This window comes from Gopherus evgoodei, chromosome 2, assembly GCF_007399415.2.
Source record: "Gopherus evgoodei ecotype Sinaloan lineage chromosome 2, rGopEvg1_v1.p, whole genome shotgun sequence".
Classification (NCBI taxonomy): Eukaryota; Metazoa; Chordata; order Testudines; family Testudinidae; genus Gopherus; species Gopherus evgoodei.
This window is the reverse complement of record NC_044323.1, coordinates 15,478,224-15,498,762: the sequence shown is the minus strand read 5'-3', so window position 1 is coordinate 15,498,762 and position 20,539 is coordinate 15,478,224. Positions and strand designations below refer to the sequence as shown.

General features: G+C 47.3%; 1 protein-coding gene across 1 annotated transcript in view; it reads left to right on the top strand.

Moving 5' to 3' along the window:
- Positions 1 to 10,164: 10,164 nt before the first annotated feature.
- Positions 10,165 to 20,539, top strand: part of XRCC2 (X-ray repair cross complementing 2) — a 30,911-nt gene continuing 20,536 nt past the window's right edge. Inside the window, exon 1 of the mRNA XM_030550067.1 lies at positions 10,165 to 10,272. Within this exon, the coding sequence (XP_030405927.1) occupies positions 10,234 to 10,272 (39 nt within the window). The 5' untranslated portion in view covers positions 10,165 to 10,233. The remainder of the gene's footprint in view (positions 10,273 to 20,539) is intronic.

Below are 20,539 nucleotides of genomic sequence, written 5' to 3'. Positions count from 1 at the left end.
ACACCTCTGAAAGACAAAAGTTTTATCATTCAGTTACCAGTGTAGACAATGCCATGGTAATGAGCCATAAATCCAGTGTCTTTACTGAATCAATTATTTTAATGCCTAACGAAGTTATGAATTTGAGCTTCCAGGCACAGCTTTTGAAGGTGGTGTGCTGGTTTCCTGTGAGGACAAGGACTGGGTGATCAGATATGAAATGATTGTTTTGTAAAAAACGTTCACACACAGATGATATGGTGTTTTTGTCTTTTATCATTTTTCTATGTGAGTTCATCTGAGAGCATAGTGATTGTCTCTTTTCACCCACATAGTTGTTATTAGGGCATTTAGTACACTGGATGAGCTGGACCACACGTTGTAATAGGCATATGTAGGACCCATGGATCTTGAAAGATGTGTTGTGGAGGATGTTGATCATCACAACAGTAGAGGTATGTCTGCAGCATTTGCATCTTTTGTTATGGCAAGGTCTGGTGCTGCTTTGAGTTGCTGGGTCCTGGTCTGCAGGGTGCTTGCTTCTGATGATGAGCATTGCAAGGTTGGGGGGTTGTTTAAAGGGCAGAAGAGGAAGTTCAGGAAAGATTTATTTCACAATGTGGTCCCCTTCGAGTATGGATTGTAATTGTTTAACACTACTTCATATGAATTCCAATGCAAGGTGGGTAGGTGACAACAAGGAGTGTGACATCAGAGGGTTTTTTGTGCGTGTGTGTATTGAAGCAGGTTCTCTCAGGGGTATTATGGCCCATTCCATGATGCTATCTACTCTGGTGGAGGGTCCTTGTTTGACATAGCCAAGACTTTGTTAAGGCATGTATCAAATGCTTCAGTACAGGCTGATGTATTCTGCCAATTTCATTTCTGGTGCAACTCCATTGACTTCAATGGACTTACATCAAGGATGAGTTTGCCCACATACCTCCTGCATTTCCTTCATACATTATGGGGCTGAAACTGCCCCAGGTGAAATAATGGTAAAATTCTCAACAATGATCAGAGTAGGAGCAGGCTCAGGCTACGGATTGTAACTATTGAATGGGCATGTCAGATTTATTAATACCTTTCTTCCAGTAGAACTAACCTCTTTTTTTAGCACAAATAACTCTTTATTGTTGTTAGGTGAACTTTAAAAGATTAACCAGACTAAATTGACTTTTGTTTCACTGCAGGATATGCAAACATAGAGTCAGATCATAAAGCCTGGTCTACACTAAAAGGTTAGGTTGACTCAGCTACATCTCTCAGGGGTGATGTTGTTAAGTCGACCTAAGCCCCAGCGTAGACAGTGCTAGTTCAAGAATAGAATTCTTCCATTGAGCTGGCTATCACCTCTCAGTAGGTGATTACCTAGACTGACAAGAGAACCTCTTCCATTGGTGTAGGTAGGGTCTACACAGAAGCACTGCAGTAGTGCTGCTGTAGCTTTTCAAGCATAGACAATCCCTAAGAAGGCTGTTTTGTGCTGCTCTACCTTAATAGAATTCTTGGAGAGCTACACCATCTCTTTGCTAAAGTAGGGCAGGAAACAATCTTCCTATCTGTAATGGAGCCCTTGGAGGGCCAGGTGGTCTAGTGGATAATGCACTCGGTAATGTCTCTCAGCGGGAAGCCCTTTCAGTCCAGTTCCTCAGCCAAGGATGGGCTTAGCTTCACCCCAGCAGGCTCTGAGTCGGGGCTCTGTGAGGGTTAACAATGTCTGGTACCTTCGGGTGCCCTCCAAGTTACGTTCCCTGGGTCACTTCCTACTACCTCTCTCTCCCCATGGCTTCAAGTCCAATAAAAGGTAACAAAAGAAAAATAAAACACAACTAAACCTTCAGCCCAAACTAGGATCAGCATGTAGTTCTGTTCCTCACACAAGAAGACTTCTTTGGCACCTGTGTTCAGGAGCCCTCAGGGTAGGTCTGCCTTCCTCCTGAGCCCCATCTTCTGAGCTGAGTTGCTCCCTTTTAAGTTTTCTCTCCAGTTGGAGCATGCACTGCAGGTCTGGAGGGGTGGGGCTATCAACCCAATACTGTCCTTTAACCCCTTCGGTACCAGTGTGGGGTCTGTAAATTCTGTCACACCATCCAAGTTTTACCAGCCTAAAGCAGAGGAAAAGTCAAAATCTCAACAAATTTTTGCAAATTGACAGCACAAATAAGAAATTGGTTTGCATGTCAGAAACCATTAAAAAAGGGATAGAGAATAAGATGGAGAATATTTTATTGCCCTTATATAAATCCATGGTACGCCCAAATCTTGAACACTGCGTACAGATGTGGTCTCCTCATCTCAAAAAAGATATACTGTACTGGCATTAGAAAAGGTTCAGAGAAGAGCAACTAAAATGATTAGGGGTTTGGAACGGGTCCCATATGAGGAGAGATTAAAGAGGCTGGGACTTTTCAGCTTGGAAAAGAGGAGACTATGCGGAGATATGACAGAGGTATATAAAATCATGAGTGGTTTGGGGAAAGTGAATAAGGAGAAGTTATTTACTTGTTCCCATAAGAACTAGGGGCCACCAAATGAAATTAATGGGAAGCAAGTTTAAAACAAATAAAAGGAAGTTCTTCTTCACACAGTGCACAATCAACCTGTGGAACTCCTTGCCTGAGGAGATTGTGAAGGCGAGGACTATAACAGGGTTTAAAAGAAAACTAGATAAATTAATGCAATCCAGAGTGCTATCGCTGGGCTGAAAGTGTGGTCTAGCTTGAATAAAAGTTAATATCCCTCTATAGAAATAGACCTTTTCCTGTTTTTACTGGTAGTAGATCTGACAGCTATTATCCTTCTATTATATTTCATGCCTCTTAATTCTAACGTATGGTGACACTTCACTTCCCAATATCCAATTGACATTCTTTTGATGTATCTTTTGGGCTGCTGCCTAAGTACATTTGCAAATAGTTTAGTTCTCAATTTAAGCTGAATATATTCCCAGAATTCCTTCGGCAATCAATTATTTATTACTTACAAATGTTAAGATCAAAAAGAAAAGAAATAGATGTATATTTTATTCTGACAGGAGGTCTATGGGGATTACAAAAAACAGAAACTTTAATGCTAAATTTGTGTAAAAAAGGTAAAAATGGGGATTCTCTAGTCAGTTTTCTTCCCTTTAAGGGAGCAAATGGCCTGGATTAATCAGTTCTTCTTGTTTTTATTCAGTGGTTAGATATAAACATTGGACATTATTTCTCAGTATTATTTGACTGTATTTCTCAGTATTTTCAAAGGACAATCAGGGGCAAATTCTGTTCTGCTACATCTATGTAACACCATTAGGCCCAAATCTCACCCTCAGCTACATGGATGCATCTCTGATTATCCTCCTTGTGGAACAATTAAATGTAAATCTGCAGGAGAGCTTGTGCCAATTGCTTGGGCAGATCATGCTGGATGATTAGCTCTTTTGTTACTTTTACAAAAGTTGCTTTTTATAAGGGGCCTGGGCTGTGACTATGTAGCATACATTCCAGTAGGGTTGTGGGGGGCACAACAGGTGGACTTTAGGAGATCATTTCTACTTCACTCAATAGCTGGGCAGCCATAGCAGAGGACTGAGGAACACTTTCAGAAGTGCCTTTAATTAAGGCATGATCCTGTGCCATTGACTTTAATGGGTGCAGAATCAGGCCCTTCATGAGTATCCGAACAGCTATGGAGGGATACAGGCCTGCCAGTGGATTCAAAGGGATTTGGATCAGGCCCAAAATGTCCAAAATGAAATTTGACAGAGACCCATCACTGGCTATTAAGCGTTTTTGATAAAGCATTCACTCACTCTTGACCACTGAGAATCTTAAGGATTCTAAATTAAATCCATGAAACCAGATTATGTCCCAAATAAAGGCAACTTCTGTAGAAGTAATGAAAACCATTCTCCCAACACAACCTCATGTAATGTACACAAAACCAGTATGACTCATACTAGTTAATCACTGTGGCAAGGAGCACCTATCTGTTCCACCATGAGGTGGGACAGAGCTGCTCTAAAGGAGGAGAGAAGAGGAGTAAAGGATACAGCCTGGCATGAACAACAAAAAGATCATTCCAATTCAATAATGCAAAATGGTGAAAAGTGTCCTTTAGGAACAGGAAATATTTTCAAGGTATGAATTGGCACATAGGCCTGATTCACCCTAATGTAACTCCGTGATCTGCAATATTAAGAATATTATTAGCAAAGAAATAGAACAGTGTAAAGTGTCCAACTATGAATCTTTCACATAGTAAATGACAGAACTCAGTCAAGGCCACAGATCCATTTCACTAGAAGTGGCACGGCTATCAATGCGCTAAATTTTCTTCTCAGTTGATATTTTCCATTTTATGCAGCGAACTCATCATACTATTGCTAAAATCCATGAGGTTGCACCAATGTAATTCAGTCTGTCATGAATGGAAAAATGTCGGTCTCCTCACAGGTGAAAAGTGTCAGGAAAAATCCTGCTCAGGAAAGATCTAATGAAACCTACTGACAGATCATGTCAGCGATCAACATAATTTTTGGAACACTGGGGCAGAGAATTGCCACATGAGATTGGAAACAGAAGAGGTGCACCAAAAAATGAGTAATAGTTCCCTGTTTGGTCTGCCACAGGTAGATTCAGTGTCTGCCTGAAGGCTTCCTTTTTTATTCATTCGTATTGCATCTTACTTACAGCTCTGAGATAGGCTTTAATTGGAAAACCTGGTGTTTTCTGATAGATGGGTAGATTACACACACAGAGGAAATTAAACTTTTTTATTGTCTCTCTCAGGGTAGTTCTGCTGCCTAATGAATTTGGGGCTTGTCATGTTTGGAGTAAATGTATTTAATAATCTAGAGGTTAATTAGAAAAATAGCAACTGACTTTATTAAAAGAGTTTAATTCAGCAATATAAATGGAGAGAGAATCTTCTCCAAGCAGGAGAATTCAAGCCCAAACCAGTGCCAAACGAATGTCACCCATACAGTTCCATCAAGTGAACATTAAGTGACAATACACATAACAAAACTCCTGTTGGAAGAAACTCATTGGCAGAATGAACATTGAAGACAGGAAGCTCTTACTTAGCTCACTTTAATTCCAGTTTCTAACTCAGCTGTTACCTAACTTCTGAGGGTTGATGTCTTTTATAGACTGAGCCTTTCACAGATGTCTTTATGACATATTATTAGATTCTAGTGTGTTTTTGCTTCCTTAATGCTTTTGTTTCTTGCTTTTAAATACTCAGACTATATCTTTGTTCAAGGAATTTATAGGCAAATGTAAAATTTGGAATAGAATGGTAATAATTCTTCAATGACGAATTGTTGATATAAAATTAAGCTTTATTTTAAGAAAAGAACTTTTGCTGTACTGAAGATTAAATTCTGATGTCTCTAGAGCACTCAGAGAGCTGTGCTGGCTTTTTCCTCCCCAGGATCCATACTAACCACATGACCCACACTAACTAGCCTCCTTCTGTTGGATTAAACTAGCTGTGACTGACATATCATCTTCAGTAGGAAAAGAGCAGAAACAAGCAAACTCATTTTGCCTAGGGCTGCAATTCAACTTTAAACACTTTCTTCTCAAGCACTGATCTAGCACAGTGAGTATCTTAAACATGTGCAATGGGAAACACAGAAACTCACCATGCAGGATGCTCACTCTGTTTTCCAAACCTGTAAAATCCGCATTGAGTGGGAGGGAGATACTCTAATAGACAAGTTCAGAAAGAAAGAGATGCATGCCCATAGCATCTGCTCTCCCTGCAGAAAAGCTATTGCTCTGGCATCTTTCGCAGCTGTAACTGCTATGCAAGCAGTGCTGATGCTGTTACATAGACAGTGCTGATGGCTCAAGGGGCACCCTCAGGCTGCTCACATGCCAAGCAGAAGCAGCCTAATTTCCTACCTCTATTAATGGAACTGCTGATGCGCAAGGTCCCTGGACACTATATTCTACTGTCTGGCCCTGCTTCACTAAAGGAGGATTCTATTTTGTAAAAAAGAGAGAGCAATGGAAGTGTGAATTACCTCCTGCACTCATGCAGTATACTATCTCTCTGGGCTACTACTTCAGAAATGTGGAGGAATGCAAATAAAACTAAAGAAAAGAGGCAAAGATTGAGGGTGAAACCTTGGCTCCATTGAAGTCAATGTGAGTTCTGCTATTTATTTCGCAGGGCCCAAGATTTCACCCTGAGGGAGCAAAGAGAGTTGGCAGAGATGTACTGTACAAGCAGATTTAAGATCAAAGAGGTGAGTCAGTGGATGAAGTCAATGGAGAGCTTTGAAAAACAGCAGAGTGTTGAATTGGATAAGGTTTGACACTTGCATGATGGTCACATCTACAACCAAAGAAAAGATAATGATATTGATAATTAAATGAAAAAAGCATGAATGAGGTTAGAAGCAATGTCAAGGTAACAATGAATTTTGCTAACTGTATAGTACCAAGCACATTGTCTTCCCTGCAGAATAAAAAATAACAGCATGCTACGGATGATGAAAGACAGACTGACTTTAAAAAAAAATTATGTGTGTGTGAGAGTGATGGAGTTTACCAATCCCACACTATACCAGACCAAGGCATGGAGCAATACTGGGTTAGGGAAGCTCTGCACCTCAGCAGGTGTGATACAGGCTCCAGGTGGAGGGACAATTTAAAATGGCACTGGCAACCCAAGGGAGATACGGGCTGCCCTAGGAAGTGAAGCTGAGGCCCAGAGCTGTGGGCAGAGGGATCAGGGCCCCGGTAAGACCACCCCAGAAACGGCGATTTTATTCCCTTCCCCCTTCGATGGCGGGAATCCACAAGAGACCCTGAAGAGCAGGACGTTGCATCCCCAGGCAGACTAAACAGCTACTACTAAGACTGTGACCATGCCCCAAAAGGAGGAGCTCCAGCCTGGTAGGAAGAGACCCAGGGGCAGTATAACTTGGGGTAGACCAACGGGTGCTCTGGACACTATAGCACCCCTTTAGGGCCCTGGGTTGAGCATTCCCCCCACCCTGTTGTGACAGAGCCCCAAGAGGAAAATAGGAAACACACAGGAGGGGCTGAAGCTTGCTGTATACAACCCGGCAATGCTCCCCCACCCCCTGGACCTCCAGACCAGAGAGACTGAACAGAACTGTGGAGCTACGGCCTGACTACTAGGCCAGCTGGCTTTCAGACTGACCCGCTACAAAAATTCATGGAGAATGCAGACAACAACTTTGTAACCAAAGGGAGCCTGTGTAAGAACCCATGGGCCTAGAACCAGGGTATGAGGGGGGCACTGCTTCCTCATCACCCCTAGGGGTCCAGGCAGGGTTGCCACCAAGACATACTGAGAGGCTGAGGCCTGCAGGAAGTCTCACTCTAAGGGGCATAAGCGATAGCCATCCACAGTTCCCTAGTTGGCTGGCACTCCCCATATAAACCATGAAGCCATTTCTAGGAGCTTGCTGAGGAATACAGACCTCTAGTGGGCTCTTGCCTTGGATCCTGCCTCACTGCAACTTGTCCTCATCCCAGACTGCTGACCCTGATCCTGGTTTACTGTCTTCGGCTTAAGACCATTGCTGCCCTGGTGAAAGATCCTGCTCTGGCACAATCCCAGTTCTTGTTGGTTGCTCTCAATTTGGTAATGGACTCTGACTTTGTTATTTTGACCTGGCCTGGCCCTGATTGATCTCTGACTGTTGATTCTGCTACTGAGCAGCTCGCTCTGTGCCCACGAGTCGCCCATGACATGGCTTTGATGGCCTGAGGTGTATTTTTTTTAAAAGAGGGGGGGAGGGGAGCCCTGGAGATGGATCTTGACAAATTGCTAAAATGCATTTTGGAGAATCAACAACAGACCCAGTTGCTGTAGCAATTGGCAAAAGAACAACTGCAACAGGTTCTGCAGCAGCAGCATCTTATTAGGCCACTCAACACAGGGAGCAACAGCAACAGCTGGTGCAACAGGTGGTGCCACTGGTACAGCCCCAAAATATGCCATCTAACTCATTGGTGGGAGCAGTTAACCCCAACTTAGCCTCAAACCTCCCCTTGAAAATGACAAAAAAAGGAACCAGATGATGAGCTTGAAGCATTCCTAGTCACATTTGAGAGGGTCGCCATGGCAGCCTTTTGGCCATTTGAGAGCTGGGCCATCCTGGTCACCCCATACCTGACAGGGATGGCCCAGGCCATATACCGAAGCCTCCACATGACAGCTGTGTGGGACTATTCCCTACTCAAACTAGTTATCTGAGACACTTTGGGCACTTAAAACAAGACCCACCACCAGAGGGGTCAGCAAAAGAGATTTTCAGCTGCACTTTGATCTAGGCCGGTAGCCCAGACTCTAAAGGACCACTGCTAATAGTGGCTCCAACCCCAAGAAAGAACAAGAGTATGGGTGGTGGAAAATACTGTGTTGGAGCAGTTCCTCCAAATTCTCCCACTCAGAGTATGGGAGAGGATAGTACAACATCAACTACAGATGTAAAAGTTTAACCAGTTAGCATTAGGCTTACCGGTTAACCGACCATAATCGTTAACCCCAGCAGCCCTGTGCCAGCGGGATGGACCCCAGCCCCAGCCGTACCGTGCCAGTGGGGGGGACCCCAGTTGCATAGAGCAGCCCCAGCCACATCGGGTCGGCCAGCCAGAGGGACCCCAGCCCCAGCTGCAGCAGCTGGACCCCAACCCCAGCCAGGCCAGAGTGGGCCCCAGTCCCGGCCAGCCAGAGCGGGCCCTAGCCCCAGCTACACTATGCTGGCCATCCAGAGCAACCTCATCCCCAGCCATGCCAGGCCTGCCTGAGCTACTTTGGTTAACGGTTAACCAGTTAAACAATATAATTTTAATCGTTTAACCGGTTAACTTTTTTAACCAATATTTACATCCCTAACACCGACTGGAGACTCTGTCAGAAATGGGGACGCTGACCTACATGCTGTCCAAAAAACACAAAGGCGAGACCCAGTCCAGTCCTGACCAACTGAGACAACCAGAGGATGGGCGAGGAGGGGAGGTGCGAGAGGAACCTTGCTACCCAACCCAGAGGTGAGGTTGTTAGCCAAGCGGAGACCACCATCTGGAATTCGTCCTCATGTAGAGATGGGACAACGGGGCCACTTTGGTGGGACTGCCCATCCGTGGTCTGAAATTATGTGTGTCTGATGATGGAATCCAGAGCCTGCAAGAAGGCACCAGAAAAACTGGTGGTCCCCGTGCAGGTTAATAATGTCAGAGTCTAAGGCTTAATAGACTAAGGATGTAGTCAGACAATTGTCAGAAAATGTTTGGCAAGGGCCAAGGGAGAGCCCTCAAGTACCATATTTCTACAATGCATCCTGAGGGTGTTCACCCCAACCCCATGAGATGATTGCAGTTAACTAGAAAGTACTATGTGGACACAGCCTGCATGGGGTTAGCCACAAACCTGGCCTATCCCATGTTTATGCCCTAAGGCATGAGTATACCCTATTTTAGCCTACATAATTCCAATAAAATATTATGGCTTGTAAAAATCTCCAGACTCTTTTCAAAATCAGCTATAGAAACTGAATCTGACTTGTTGCGGGAGTGAATTCCACAGGCGAAAGCTGTATGCTGCATGGAGAACTATTTCCTTTGTCATTCAATGTATGCCATTAATTTTATTAGACAATGCCCTTGTTTCTCAGAATTCACCTGTAACGATAGTCACACTTTTCCAACATGTTGTCAGGATTAAAACAGTAATGTTTGCAAAGTGCTTTGAGACCTGCAGATGGAACATGCCAGATAAGTTTGGTGTTAGAGTCCCACATTTTAAAATGTTATCCTAAATTCCTGCCTGATGTAATTACCTTCAGTGAGAGTTGCATGCACTTTGTCAGGGCTGATTTTGGCCCCGTGTTTCTATTTCACTCTGGCCACCAAATAATAAATTAAAATCTCATCCCTTAACATTATTGGCCTCTGACGACCACAGAACATAATTTAAATAGAGCGATGACCATGCAAGGTGCATAATTAACCCGTCCCCATAACAACCTTAACCCCACCCTGAAGCTCGCGCATGCTGAGCTGCCCAGGGAACCAACTCAATCACGTAACGCGTAACCGCAAAAGAACAAAATACTGCGACACTGCGCATGTGCAGCATCAGCTCCCCCAGAAGGGCTGGTCGTGCCAGGCTAGGGTGGCGAAGTGCGCACGCGCCCTAGGGACGTGGTACATTGCGCATGTGCGAGGAGTGGGTAGTGGGGCGGGAGGCGCTGCTGGGCCCGGTCGCCTCCTCAGCGCTATGAGTGACGGGTTCCGGAAGGCGGAGTCGGGCACTCAGGTGAGGCAGCGCCGCGGGCCTGGCCGCTGCTTCAGGGCCGCAGGGCCCGGCCGCCGGGACTGGGGGGCTTCCCCCGCACCGCCCCCAGGCGGGGCTCGGAGTAGCGCAGCACGGGCCGGGCCGGGCCGGGCGGGGTGGTGTCGCGCCGCCCCTCGCAGCACCCAGGCAGGCAGGGAGGACGCGGACACGTTGAAAGCCCCGCCTAGGATGTGGGCGCTGCCCGCGCTGGGGAGGGATCTCAGGAGCTGCCGGCCGCGGTCTCTGCCCGCTGGCACGTCCGCTTCTGCTCGCTGCCGACGGCATCCTGCCCGGACACGGCGGGGCTGCGTCCCGAGGGCCCGTCCAGATGTGCACCCCTGGCCCGCCCCAGCCACGTGTTGAAGTACAGATGTGCTTAATTCCCCTGGAAGAAAATGGGACTTAAGTATGTTCCTGGACTTAAGCAACTGTTTAAATATTTTGCTGAATAGAGTGAACTGCTGAGTCAGGGTCTGTATCCACGCACACGCAGGTGCACACTGATACTGACCATGCATGGGACTTGTCTACACTTGTAGAAGTTCAGTGTAGACAACACTACCTATCCTGCCAAGAGGGGTTCTCCCCTCAGTGTAGGAATCCATCTCCCCTAAAGGTGGTAGGTTGACAGAAAAATTCTTCCATCAACCTAGCACTGTCTACGGCACGGGGGCGGGGGTTTGGCTGTCTTAACTGCATTGCTCAGGGTGTTGTATCTTTCACACCTCTGAGTGAGGTAGTTAAACAGACCTATTTTTATAGCATAGACAAGGCCTCACAATAAACTTTGAGAGACTGTTGTTCACCTTAATGAATGTGAAAGTAGAGATGAATTGTAGTCACTTAAACACTTTTTAAAAAAACTTGGAAGATTTTAAAATTGCCCTGTGAAGTTTTGCTCATAGCAATAAGGCTTACGTTTCTTCATCCAGTTTTTCTCCGCCGTCCCACCACCTACCCTTTTTCTCTGACCTTTTGATCCTGACCGATGCTCTGAAAGTCTTAAAATCTTGCAGCAGCACTTCCTTGTAGGATGTTGTGTAACTCATAAGTAAAAAAAAAAAAAATTGCCAAATAAATAATTCTTCAAAAATCTCATAAAATGAGCTTTGTAAAAACAGTGACAGTGGAAGTTGTAAAAGGTGAAGGTAGTAAAAGAGAGTAAGTGAATTTTGATTAAGCAAATAGCTTGTGAAAGGTAAAAATGTCTTGCTTTCATTTTTTTGACCAGTGGGTCTCAACACTTTTAATATATTGCTTAGAAATATTGCATATTATTGAATGGCACCCAAAAATGTGCTAAGTACCTCCCAGAAGACATAGAAAAAACTCTTTAAGTTCCACTGAAGCACCATTAATTTTCAATTGGACTGAGGCTCCTAAGTGATTTTGACATGTTTTTGAAAATTTTTCCCACTGTCCCTTCCTTGGCAAACTTACCATTTAAGGGCCCTGTCCTGAAACTTATTCAACATGGGCAGATGTCTTTTGTCCACAGGAACCCCTATTTTCTACACACTAATAATCACATAAAAAGATCCACTGGGATACAATGTAAAGTGCAATTATTCAGAAATGTGTTGAAAACACATCTAGGCTACTCTCTTACTAAGGTAGATACAGAGAAGCACTGGAAGGTAATCATTTTGTGGAAAAAAAATAAAAGTTATGTGAAGGAAGAAGTAAGCACCCATAATTAAATTATGGCATGCTGATCTCAGTAGTGACCAGATGTTGCTATATCTTTTTCAGTTTTTCTGTTCAGTTACTTTCTTTAGCAGTGCTATGTTAACTGGTTATTTAAGCCATTCACGACAACAGGTAGAAACAAGTGATTTCTGTTTTTGCAGACTGATCCTTTGATCACTACAAATATTTTACCCTATACCAGGGGTCTCAAACACACGGTGCCTGCGGGGCTATTTCTTGCGGCCCACCAAGCGGCCTTCGCCCACCCCATGGCCTACCTCCAGGCCAGGGGTGGGCAAACTACAGCCGCAGGATTGCCCCCCTCGAGCACCGCACCACTCCGTGAGGCGGCGTAGGTCCCTGCAGTCGGGGGTGGGAACGGGGAACTGGCCAATGGGAGCTTCGGGGGAGGTACCTGGAGGCACGGCAAGCAGCATGCGGGCCCTGCATCTCCCCCTCCCCCAGGGGCCGCAGGACATGGTTCCAGCTACTTCCCCGAAGCGGGGCCAGGGCCAGCAACCTGCCCTGGCCCCGGTGTGTACCGCTGCCACCCCAGAGCCCAAAGCCCTCTTGCATCCTGCCCCCCAGCTCCCTGCCCTGAGCCCCCTGCTGCACCCAACTCCCTGCCAAGCACCCTGCCTGCACCTCAACCCCATGCCCTGAGCCCCCAGTTGCATCCCACATCCCTGCCTGCACCCCAATCCCCTGCCCTGAGCCCGCTGCCTGCACCCCAACTCTCTGCCGAGTGTCCTGCCTGAACCCCAACCCCCTGCTGCACCCCAACTCCCTGCCTTAAGTCCCCTGCCTGAACCTCAACCCCCTGCTGCACCCCAACCCCCTGCCCTGAGCCCCCTTCCACATCCCATACCCCTCCACCCCAATTCCCTGCCTTGAGCCCCCTGCTGCACCCCACACCCCAGTCCCCTGCCCTGAGCTCCCAGCGGCATCCCACACCCCTTCTGCACCCTGAGCCCCCTGCCTGCACCCCATCCCCCTGCTGCACTTCAGCTCACTGCCCTGAGCCCCAACCACACCCCTCATGCACCCTCTGGGGGCAGGGAGGGGGTGGAGTTGGGGTGGGGACTTCAGGAAACGGGTTGGAATGGGGGCTGGGAAGAGGCGGGGCCTCATGGAACGGGTGGAGTGAGGCAGCGCCGGGGGCAGCAAGAGGGGGTGTCAGTGATGCAGCCCTCATTTGAGTTTGAGACCTCTGCCTTATACAGTAGAAATGTTAAGAAGGTAACATGAAATTGCCTATGCCAGAATATGGCGAAGAGGTTAGTTAGTCCCAGCTCTCATGAAAAGTTCAATATATCTTTAACAACCACAAGTGGTAAGGTCTCCTCTCTTGTCTGAACATAGTTTTGCTTCAGCCTCATTAGATGTAGTATGGACAGACCTTTCACAGAGTTTGTTGCAAAGTTGTGTTTTGATCCTGCCAGGAAATCCCACGGTGCACAGCAGGATACCAGCAAAGCAAGTGTCTGTGGAGATTCTGCTTCAAAACTAGGAAGAAAACACAAGTTTCATAGAAACACAGGTGTATTATCAATAAATTTTGAATAATCTGTTCAGTGCTCGAGATAAGCACCTGTAGTTATTTTCATGGCAATATGTAAACGTTCAGTTCAGATAACTACAAGTTCATATTTAAGCCATAATGATCAATGTACCAGATATTTTCTGACGACTAATGACTTGATGAAAGGAGCTGGAACAATTAAGAACTACTAACTAATCCCCAGAAAATGCCCTATACAGAAAGTATTTTCTATTCTAAAAAGAAAATTGGGGAGGGGAAGAGTATGGATTAAAAAAAAATAGTGATGCACATTAGCTGGAACTGAAATGGCACTTCTATAAAATGAACGCTGCATCCAGTAGTCAGACTGCTTATATTACCTTAGCATTCAGCAACTAACTAACTGTGAACAACTGCATGTACACATTTGCAGAGCCTTGTAAAATGGTAGGAACCTGCAAAGCAGAGAGCCGGTTTCCAGCACACTTCATATTCTCTTGAGATTCCAAGGAGCCATTAGTTCTAAGACACGCTTGTTTTTATAGTTTTCATAACGTACAGAGACTAAAAAAAAATTACGTGATTTCAATTCAAATTAATACAAACTAGGAAATGCATATGAAGGTAATCTTTGATGCAATGATATGGCAGATTTTGAAGTGGTGCCTAGGTTCAGCCATCATAGCAGGGTACCTTATATTTGTAGAGCAGTACAAAGGACTTAGCCTCACATCTTCCATTCCTTTTAAGATGTATGGCTAAATCCTGCACTGGTCTGAAAATCTCAATTATAGTTTCTAAATTGAATTTTCTTGTCCATGCAAAACTGCCGAGTTAGTTGAATGTAATTTTGTCTTAATTTGAATCAGGAGAGTTGTTGAACCATTCGTACTACTAACTTTTCCAATAAAGTGTGTTCTATTTAAAAAGTAGGGAATAATTTCAGTTTGAACACCACCAAATGTCATAGATCATCCTTTTTTAAAAAGAAAGAAAAACTTGAACGCTATACCAGCTAAACATTAAGATTGAGTTATACCCTTTTAATGTTTAGGGGCATTCTAGTAGAAGGAATTTCAGAATGGTGGATGAGCAGTGCTGTGATAAATCATGCAGTATTGCCAACCTCAGAAGATCAAAAATCATAAGTCAGACTCCAAAAAAAAAATTTTGTAAAAGATATTATAGTGGGTTTTGGTCTGTCTTGGGTTTTTGTTTTTGTTTTTTAACTCCCCTTACCCATCCACAGTGTGTGTGTGAGATTTTGTTTCTCACTCTTCCAAAATTATTGGGTAAGATATTTTGACCTTCTCAGCAGGAGCTCTCATGCCCACATTTGCACATCATTTCCCCAGTAATTAATTCTGCACCCCAGTATCCAAATCTATCTTTTCTTGTCTGTCCCTGCATCAGTTCCTCCCCCACAGCAGTTCAGCTCATCCCTCCACACCCCATCAGTTCAGCCGCCACAGCTTCATCTCTGCTCCTCCTAGACTCTTTACCCCCATCTCCCAGGCCTGGGGAGAGAGGAGCTATAACAGCATCTCCCCAGGCTGGGTGTGAAGGGGGAGGAGCATAGGAACTTTCCCCTTTGCTCAAAAGAGTGGAAGAATAGGGAGGAGAGCGGCTGGGCTCCATCAATCCCCTGTGCTCCCCCCCTAAAAATGGCTTCAGGTTGCTGAAGGGAGGGAGAGAGAGAGAGTGCTCTAGCAGCTCTGATTGATTACTTTGGCCATGTCTACATCTAAAACTTTACAGCGCTGGTTGTTATAGCTGTATTAGTACAGCTGTATAGGGCCAGCGCTGCAGAGTGGCCACACCTACTGCTAGCAGCGCTGCAAGTGCTGTTAGATGTGGCCACACTGCAGCGCTGTTGGGAGTGATGCATTGTGGGCGGCTATCCCACAGGGCACCTCGTCCCAAAGCGGCGCTGGGGCTTGTGGGAAGGGGAAGGAAGTGTGATTGTCCTTCTGCTTCCTGTTCCTGTTCCTGTTCCAACGGCCAGCGTTGCTTTGGTACACATGCGGAGCACTGTGGCAGCATTGTGACTCTAAAGCGGTTTTTCTGCATTATCTTTCAAGAATGGATCCTCAGGTACTGAATACCGTACTAATGACTATTGCCAGCACATCTCGCCTTACTGTTGATCTAATCCTTAGGCTGCTAAATGTGCGTGTGACTGACATTGAGGAGTGGGACAATGGTACTGAATCGCATCAATATGCAGACAGTACAGTGCTAGTGGCAATAACAGACATGCTCTGCTCCGTGGAGCGGCGCGTTTGGGCTCGGGAAACCAGCACTGAGTGGTGGGATCACATCGTCCTGCAGTCATGGGATGACGAGCAGTGGCTGCAGAACTTTCGTATGAGGAAAGCCACTTTCATAGCACTTTGTGATGATCTCGCCCCCAACCTGCGGCGCATGAACACGAGATTTAGAGATGCCCTTTCTGTGGAGAAGCGGGTGGCTATTGCAATCTGGAAGCTGGCAACTCCAGACTGTTTCCGATCGGTGGCGAACCAGTTCGGAGTGGGAAAGTCCACCGTTGGAATGGTGCTGATGCAAGTTTGCAGGGCCATTAATCGAACACTGACAAGAAAAACCGTGACTCTTGGGAACGTGCAGGACATTTTAGATGGCTTTGCAGAAATGGGCTTCCCTAACTGTGGAGGGGCAGTAGATGGGACGCATATTCCTATTATCTCTCCACCCCACCTGGCATCGGAGTACATTAATCGCAAGGGGTACTTCTCTGTGGTTCTGCAAGCGCTTGTGGATCACCGTGGGCATTTCACTGACATTTACTCTGGATGGCCTGGAAAGGTGCACGATGCACGCATATTTAGGAACAGTGCCCTGTTCAGGAGGCTTAGGGCCGGGACCTTTTTCCCAGATCACAAGATAACAGTAGGGGAAGTGGAAATGCCCATTGTGATTCTGGGAGACCCCGCTTACCCATTAATGCCATGGCTCATGAAACCATACACGGGGAAGCTTGACAGGAGCAAGGAACGGTTCAACTACAGGTTGAGCCGCTGTAGAATGACTGTGGAGCGTGCTTTTGGCCGTTTGAAAGCCCGCTGGCGCAGTCTGTTCGGGAAGCTAGATTTGATGGAAAGCAGCATTACCGCTGTTATATGCGCGTGCTGCACCCTCCATAATATTTGTGAAGGGAAGGGTGAAAGGTTCAGTGAGGAATGGACCTCCGAGGTTAGACGTTTGGAGAATGAGTTTGCTCAGCCAGAGAGCAGGGCTAACAGGGAGGCCCAGGAAAGGGCTTCAAGGATTAGGGATGCTATAAGGGAGCAATTTGATGCTGAGAGCCAGCAGTAATGATTGGTGCATGTGTTGTGCTTTGCTTTACATTGCTGTGTATAATTAACCATTTCTATCACCAATAAAACATAGGGAAAGAAATACAAACCAAATCCTTTTATTTGTCATACAGTAAAAAACAGGAAAGGGGGTATGGGTAGTTCACCGTACATTCAGATGTTTTAATATTTCCTATTTTACTCAATTGAAACCGCCTGATGCAAGTCACCGTTGCTTTGCTGCAGGACGATTGGGGTGGAGTGCACTGGGTAAGAATTAAACATATCTTGGTTACTAGGTGACCTAATAGGTGTTGGGGGCAGCTGATGATAATAAGGAACTGGGTGCTGCATAAAGCTATTTTGAGGATACACAGGGGGACAAGTAACAGTGCTTTGGGAAGGCTGTGGGATATCACGGTTTATATTTGTCTGCATGGCTACAAGAGACTCAAAAGACTTGGTTTGCCGAGACAGGAGTCTCATCATCTGCCTGGCTATTCTTTTGGCAGACAATTCCTGTCTCCTGCTTTCAGTCAGCCTCCATTCCTGTAAACTCTGCCTCCATTCCTGTTCACTTTTTCTCCACTCCTCAGTCTTCCTACTTTCCCTGTTGTAGTGGTTCAGAACGGTCTTGATCAGCTCCTCTTTTGATTTCCTAGGATTGCGCCTCAAATTCTGCAATCTACGTGAGGCTGGTGACACAGCTGCATTACTCGAGTTGCCTAGAAAAAGTAGAGACAGAGACATGTAAAACACAGGGCATCATTGTTTATTATCAACTTTTGAAGGACACTGTAAACTGTAGGTAGCATCCCTCTCACATACCTCACATAACACTGTAGACTTCAAGAAAGCTGACATGTCTAGCAGTGGGGTGAGTACTTTTGCTTAAAATTCTCCCATGTTAGTGGGATGTCTTGGTTCCTGCTTGGAAGGGGGGCCGGGTGAGTAAAAAGCACCCCGCAGGACACGTTTCCCGCTTGGAAGGGGGGGTGGTGGACGGACAGAGCACACAGCAGGGCAGGTTTCCAGCTTGGAAGGGGGGATAGGCGAGGAAGAAGCACCCCGCAGGACACGTTTCCCGCTTGGAAGGGGGGGGGGTGGACGGACAGAGCACACAGCAGGACACGTTTCCCGCTTGGAAGGGGGGGGGGTGGACGGACAGAGCATCCCGCAGGACACGTTTCCCGCTTGGAAGGGGGGGTGGTGGACGGACAGAGCACACAGCAGGGCAGGTTTCCAGCTTGGAAGGGGGGATAGGCGAGGAAGAAGCACCCCGCAGGACACGTTTCCCGCTTGGAAGGGGGGGTGGTGGACGGACAGAGCACACAGCAGGGCAGGTTTCCAGCTTGGAAGGGGGGATAGGCGAGGAAGAAGCACCCCGCAGGACACGTTTCCCGCTTGGAAGGGGGGGTGGTGGACGGACAGAGCACACAGCAGGGCAGGTTTCCAGCTTGGAAGGGGGGATAGGCGAGGAAGAAGCACCCCGCAGGACACGTTTCCCGCTTGGAAGGGGGGGTGGTGGACGGACAGAGCACACAGCAGGGCAGGTTTCCAGCTTGGAAGGGGGGATAGGCGAGGAAGAAGCACCCCGCAGGACAGAGCATCCCGCAGGACACGTTTCCCGCTTGGAAGGGGGGGTGGTGGACGGACAGAGCACACAGCAGGGCAGGTTTCCAGCTTGGAAGGGGGGATAGGCGAGGAAGAAGCACCCCGCAGGACACGTTTCCCGCTTGGAAGGGGGGGTGGTGGACGGACAGAGCACACAGCAGGGCAGGTTTCCAGCTTGGAAGGGGGGATAGGCGAGGAAGAAGCACCCCGCAGGACACGTTTCCCGCTTGGAAGGGGGGGTGGTGGACGGACAGAGCACACAGCAGGGCAGGTTTCCAGCTTGGAAGGGGGGATAGGCGAGGAAGAAGCACCCCGCAGGACACGTTTCCCGCTTGGAAGGGGGGGTGGTGGACGGACAGAGCACACAGCAGGGCAGGTTTCCAGCTTGGAAGGGGGGATAGGCGAGGAAGAAGCACCCCGCAGGACACGTTTCCCGCTTGGAAGGGGGGGAAGAAGCACTCCGTCTGGATGCCTACGTGCTGGGAAGGGCGGGGGGGGGGTTTGGTGGATTGGGGCAGAGGAAACAGAGCGCCTTGCGCTGGGGAGCCGTGCTTCTAGGTACCTGCCCTCAATTATCCCTAAACTATCCACAGGCTTTCATAATGCCAGACATATCACTGCTGCGTGTTACCAAGGAAGAGCGGGAGGGTCTTCTACAGGAATGCGGATACCGCCCTGGCCCCTATGCAGCTCGCCTGTGTGCGGCCATGGTCCCCCCACCCCTCGCTGCACAGTGGATCGGACGAGTTAGCCTGAACGGGACAGGGACCACGGTGGCTCTACCTATAAACTTGTTAAAGCACATTGCACAAGATCTAGCTGCAACTTTTCAAGAGATTACTCAGGCAGATTACACAGATGTCATAGATCAAATCAATAGGCTATTCCTCGTTTAGGCATGCATGCAGTCAGCCATAACGAGAATCCTGCTAGCACAAAGCATTGCAATCTACTTACCACGAGCACGATCCTCAGCTTCCTCATCAACGTCCGCTTCCAGCTGCTGGGACTGGCTAGTCTCCTCAGGGCTAGAGAAGAGCTCCTGGCTGCCTGTGTCCTGAGACTCCGGGGTGTCCCCCTCAACGCCAGTAGTATCACTGTATTCATCCTCTACACCATCCCCCACGTCTCCCTGCTCTGAACTCTCCATCGTGCTTCTAGGATTCACAGTGGGGTCACACCCAAGAATGGCATCCAGCTCCTTGTAAAACCTGCAGGTTGTGGGGGCTGCTCCTGAGCGTCGGTTTCCCTCACGGGCTTTGCAGTATGCACTCCTCAACTCCTTAATTTTTACTCTGCATTGCAAGGCGTCCCGTTCGTAGCCCCTTCTCATCATGGACTGCGATATCTGACCATAGGTATCGTAGTTTCTCCTTCTAGAGCGCAGCTGTGTTTGAACAGCCTCATCTCCCCACACACTAATTAGATCCTGCAGCTCTGCATTGGTCCATGCTGGGGCTCGTTTGTTGCGTGGAGGCATGGTCGCTGAATGATTGATTGATTAATTGCACTCCACGCCTGACTGAGCAAACAGGAAGGTGATTTTTGAAATTTCCCGGGGCATTTAAAGGAGGGGTCAGGTGAGCACAGGGCAGAGGAGTTTTCTTGATTACCAGAGAGGTATCCTCAGGTATGCTGGGATACCTGCTTATTCCACGGAGGTCAAGAAAAGCGCTGGTGAGTGTCTACATTGCATTACCAGCGCTGGATCACCAGCGCTGGATCCTCTACACCCGAGACAAAACGGGAGTACGGCCAGCGCTGCAAACAGGGAGTTGCAGCGCTGGTGATGCCCTGCAGATGTGGACACTCTCAAAGTTGCAGCGCTGTAACTCCCTCACCAGCGCTGCAACTTTCTGATGTAGACAAGCCCTTTGCCCTAAAAGGCTGGCCAGTGAGGCATGCAGCAAATCAGAGGGGGCTTCCCCAGGCAGGGCTCAAATTTGCATAAAGGGTGGAGCTTCTTGCATCATCTCAGGACAGGCACCAGACCCAGCCAAAATCCTGTCATTCACCAAAAAAAAAAAAAATCATGAGGTGGCAACACTGTAATGTAATGCAATAATTAATTATATCGTTGTGCTGAGGATGCTGTGGGAGCCCTAAA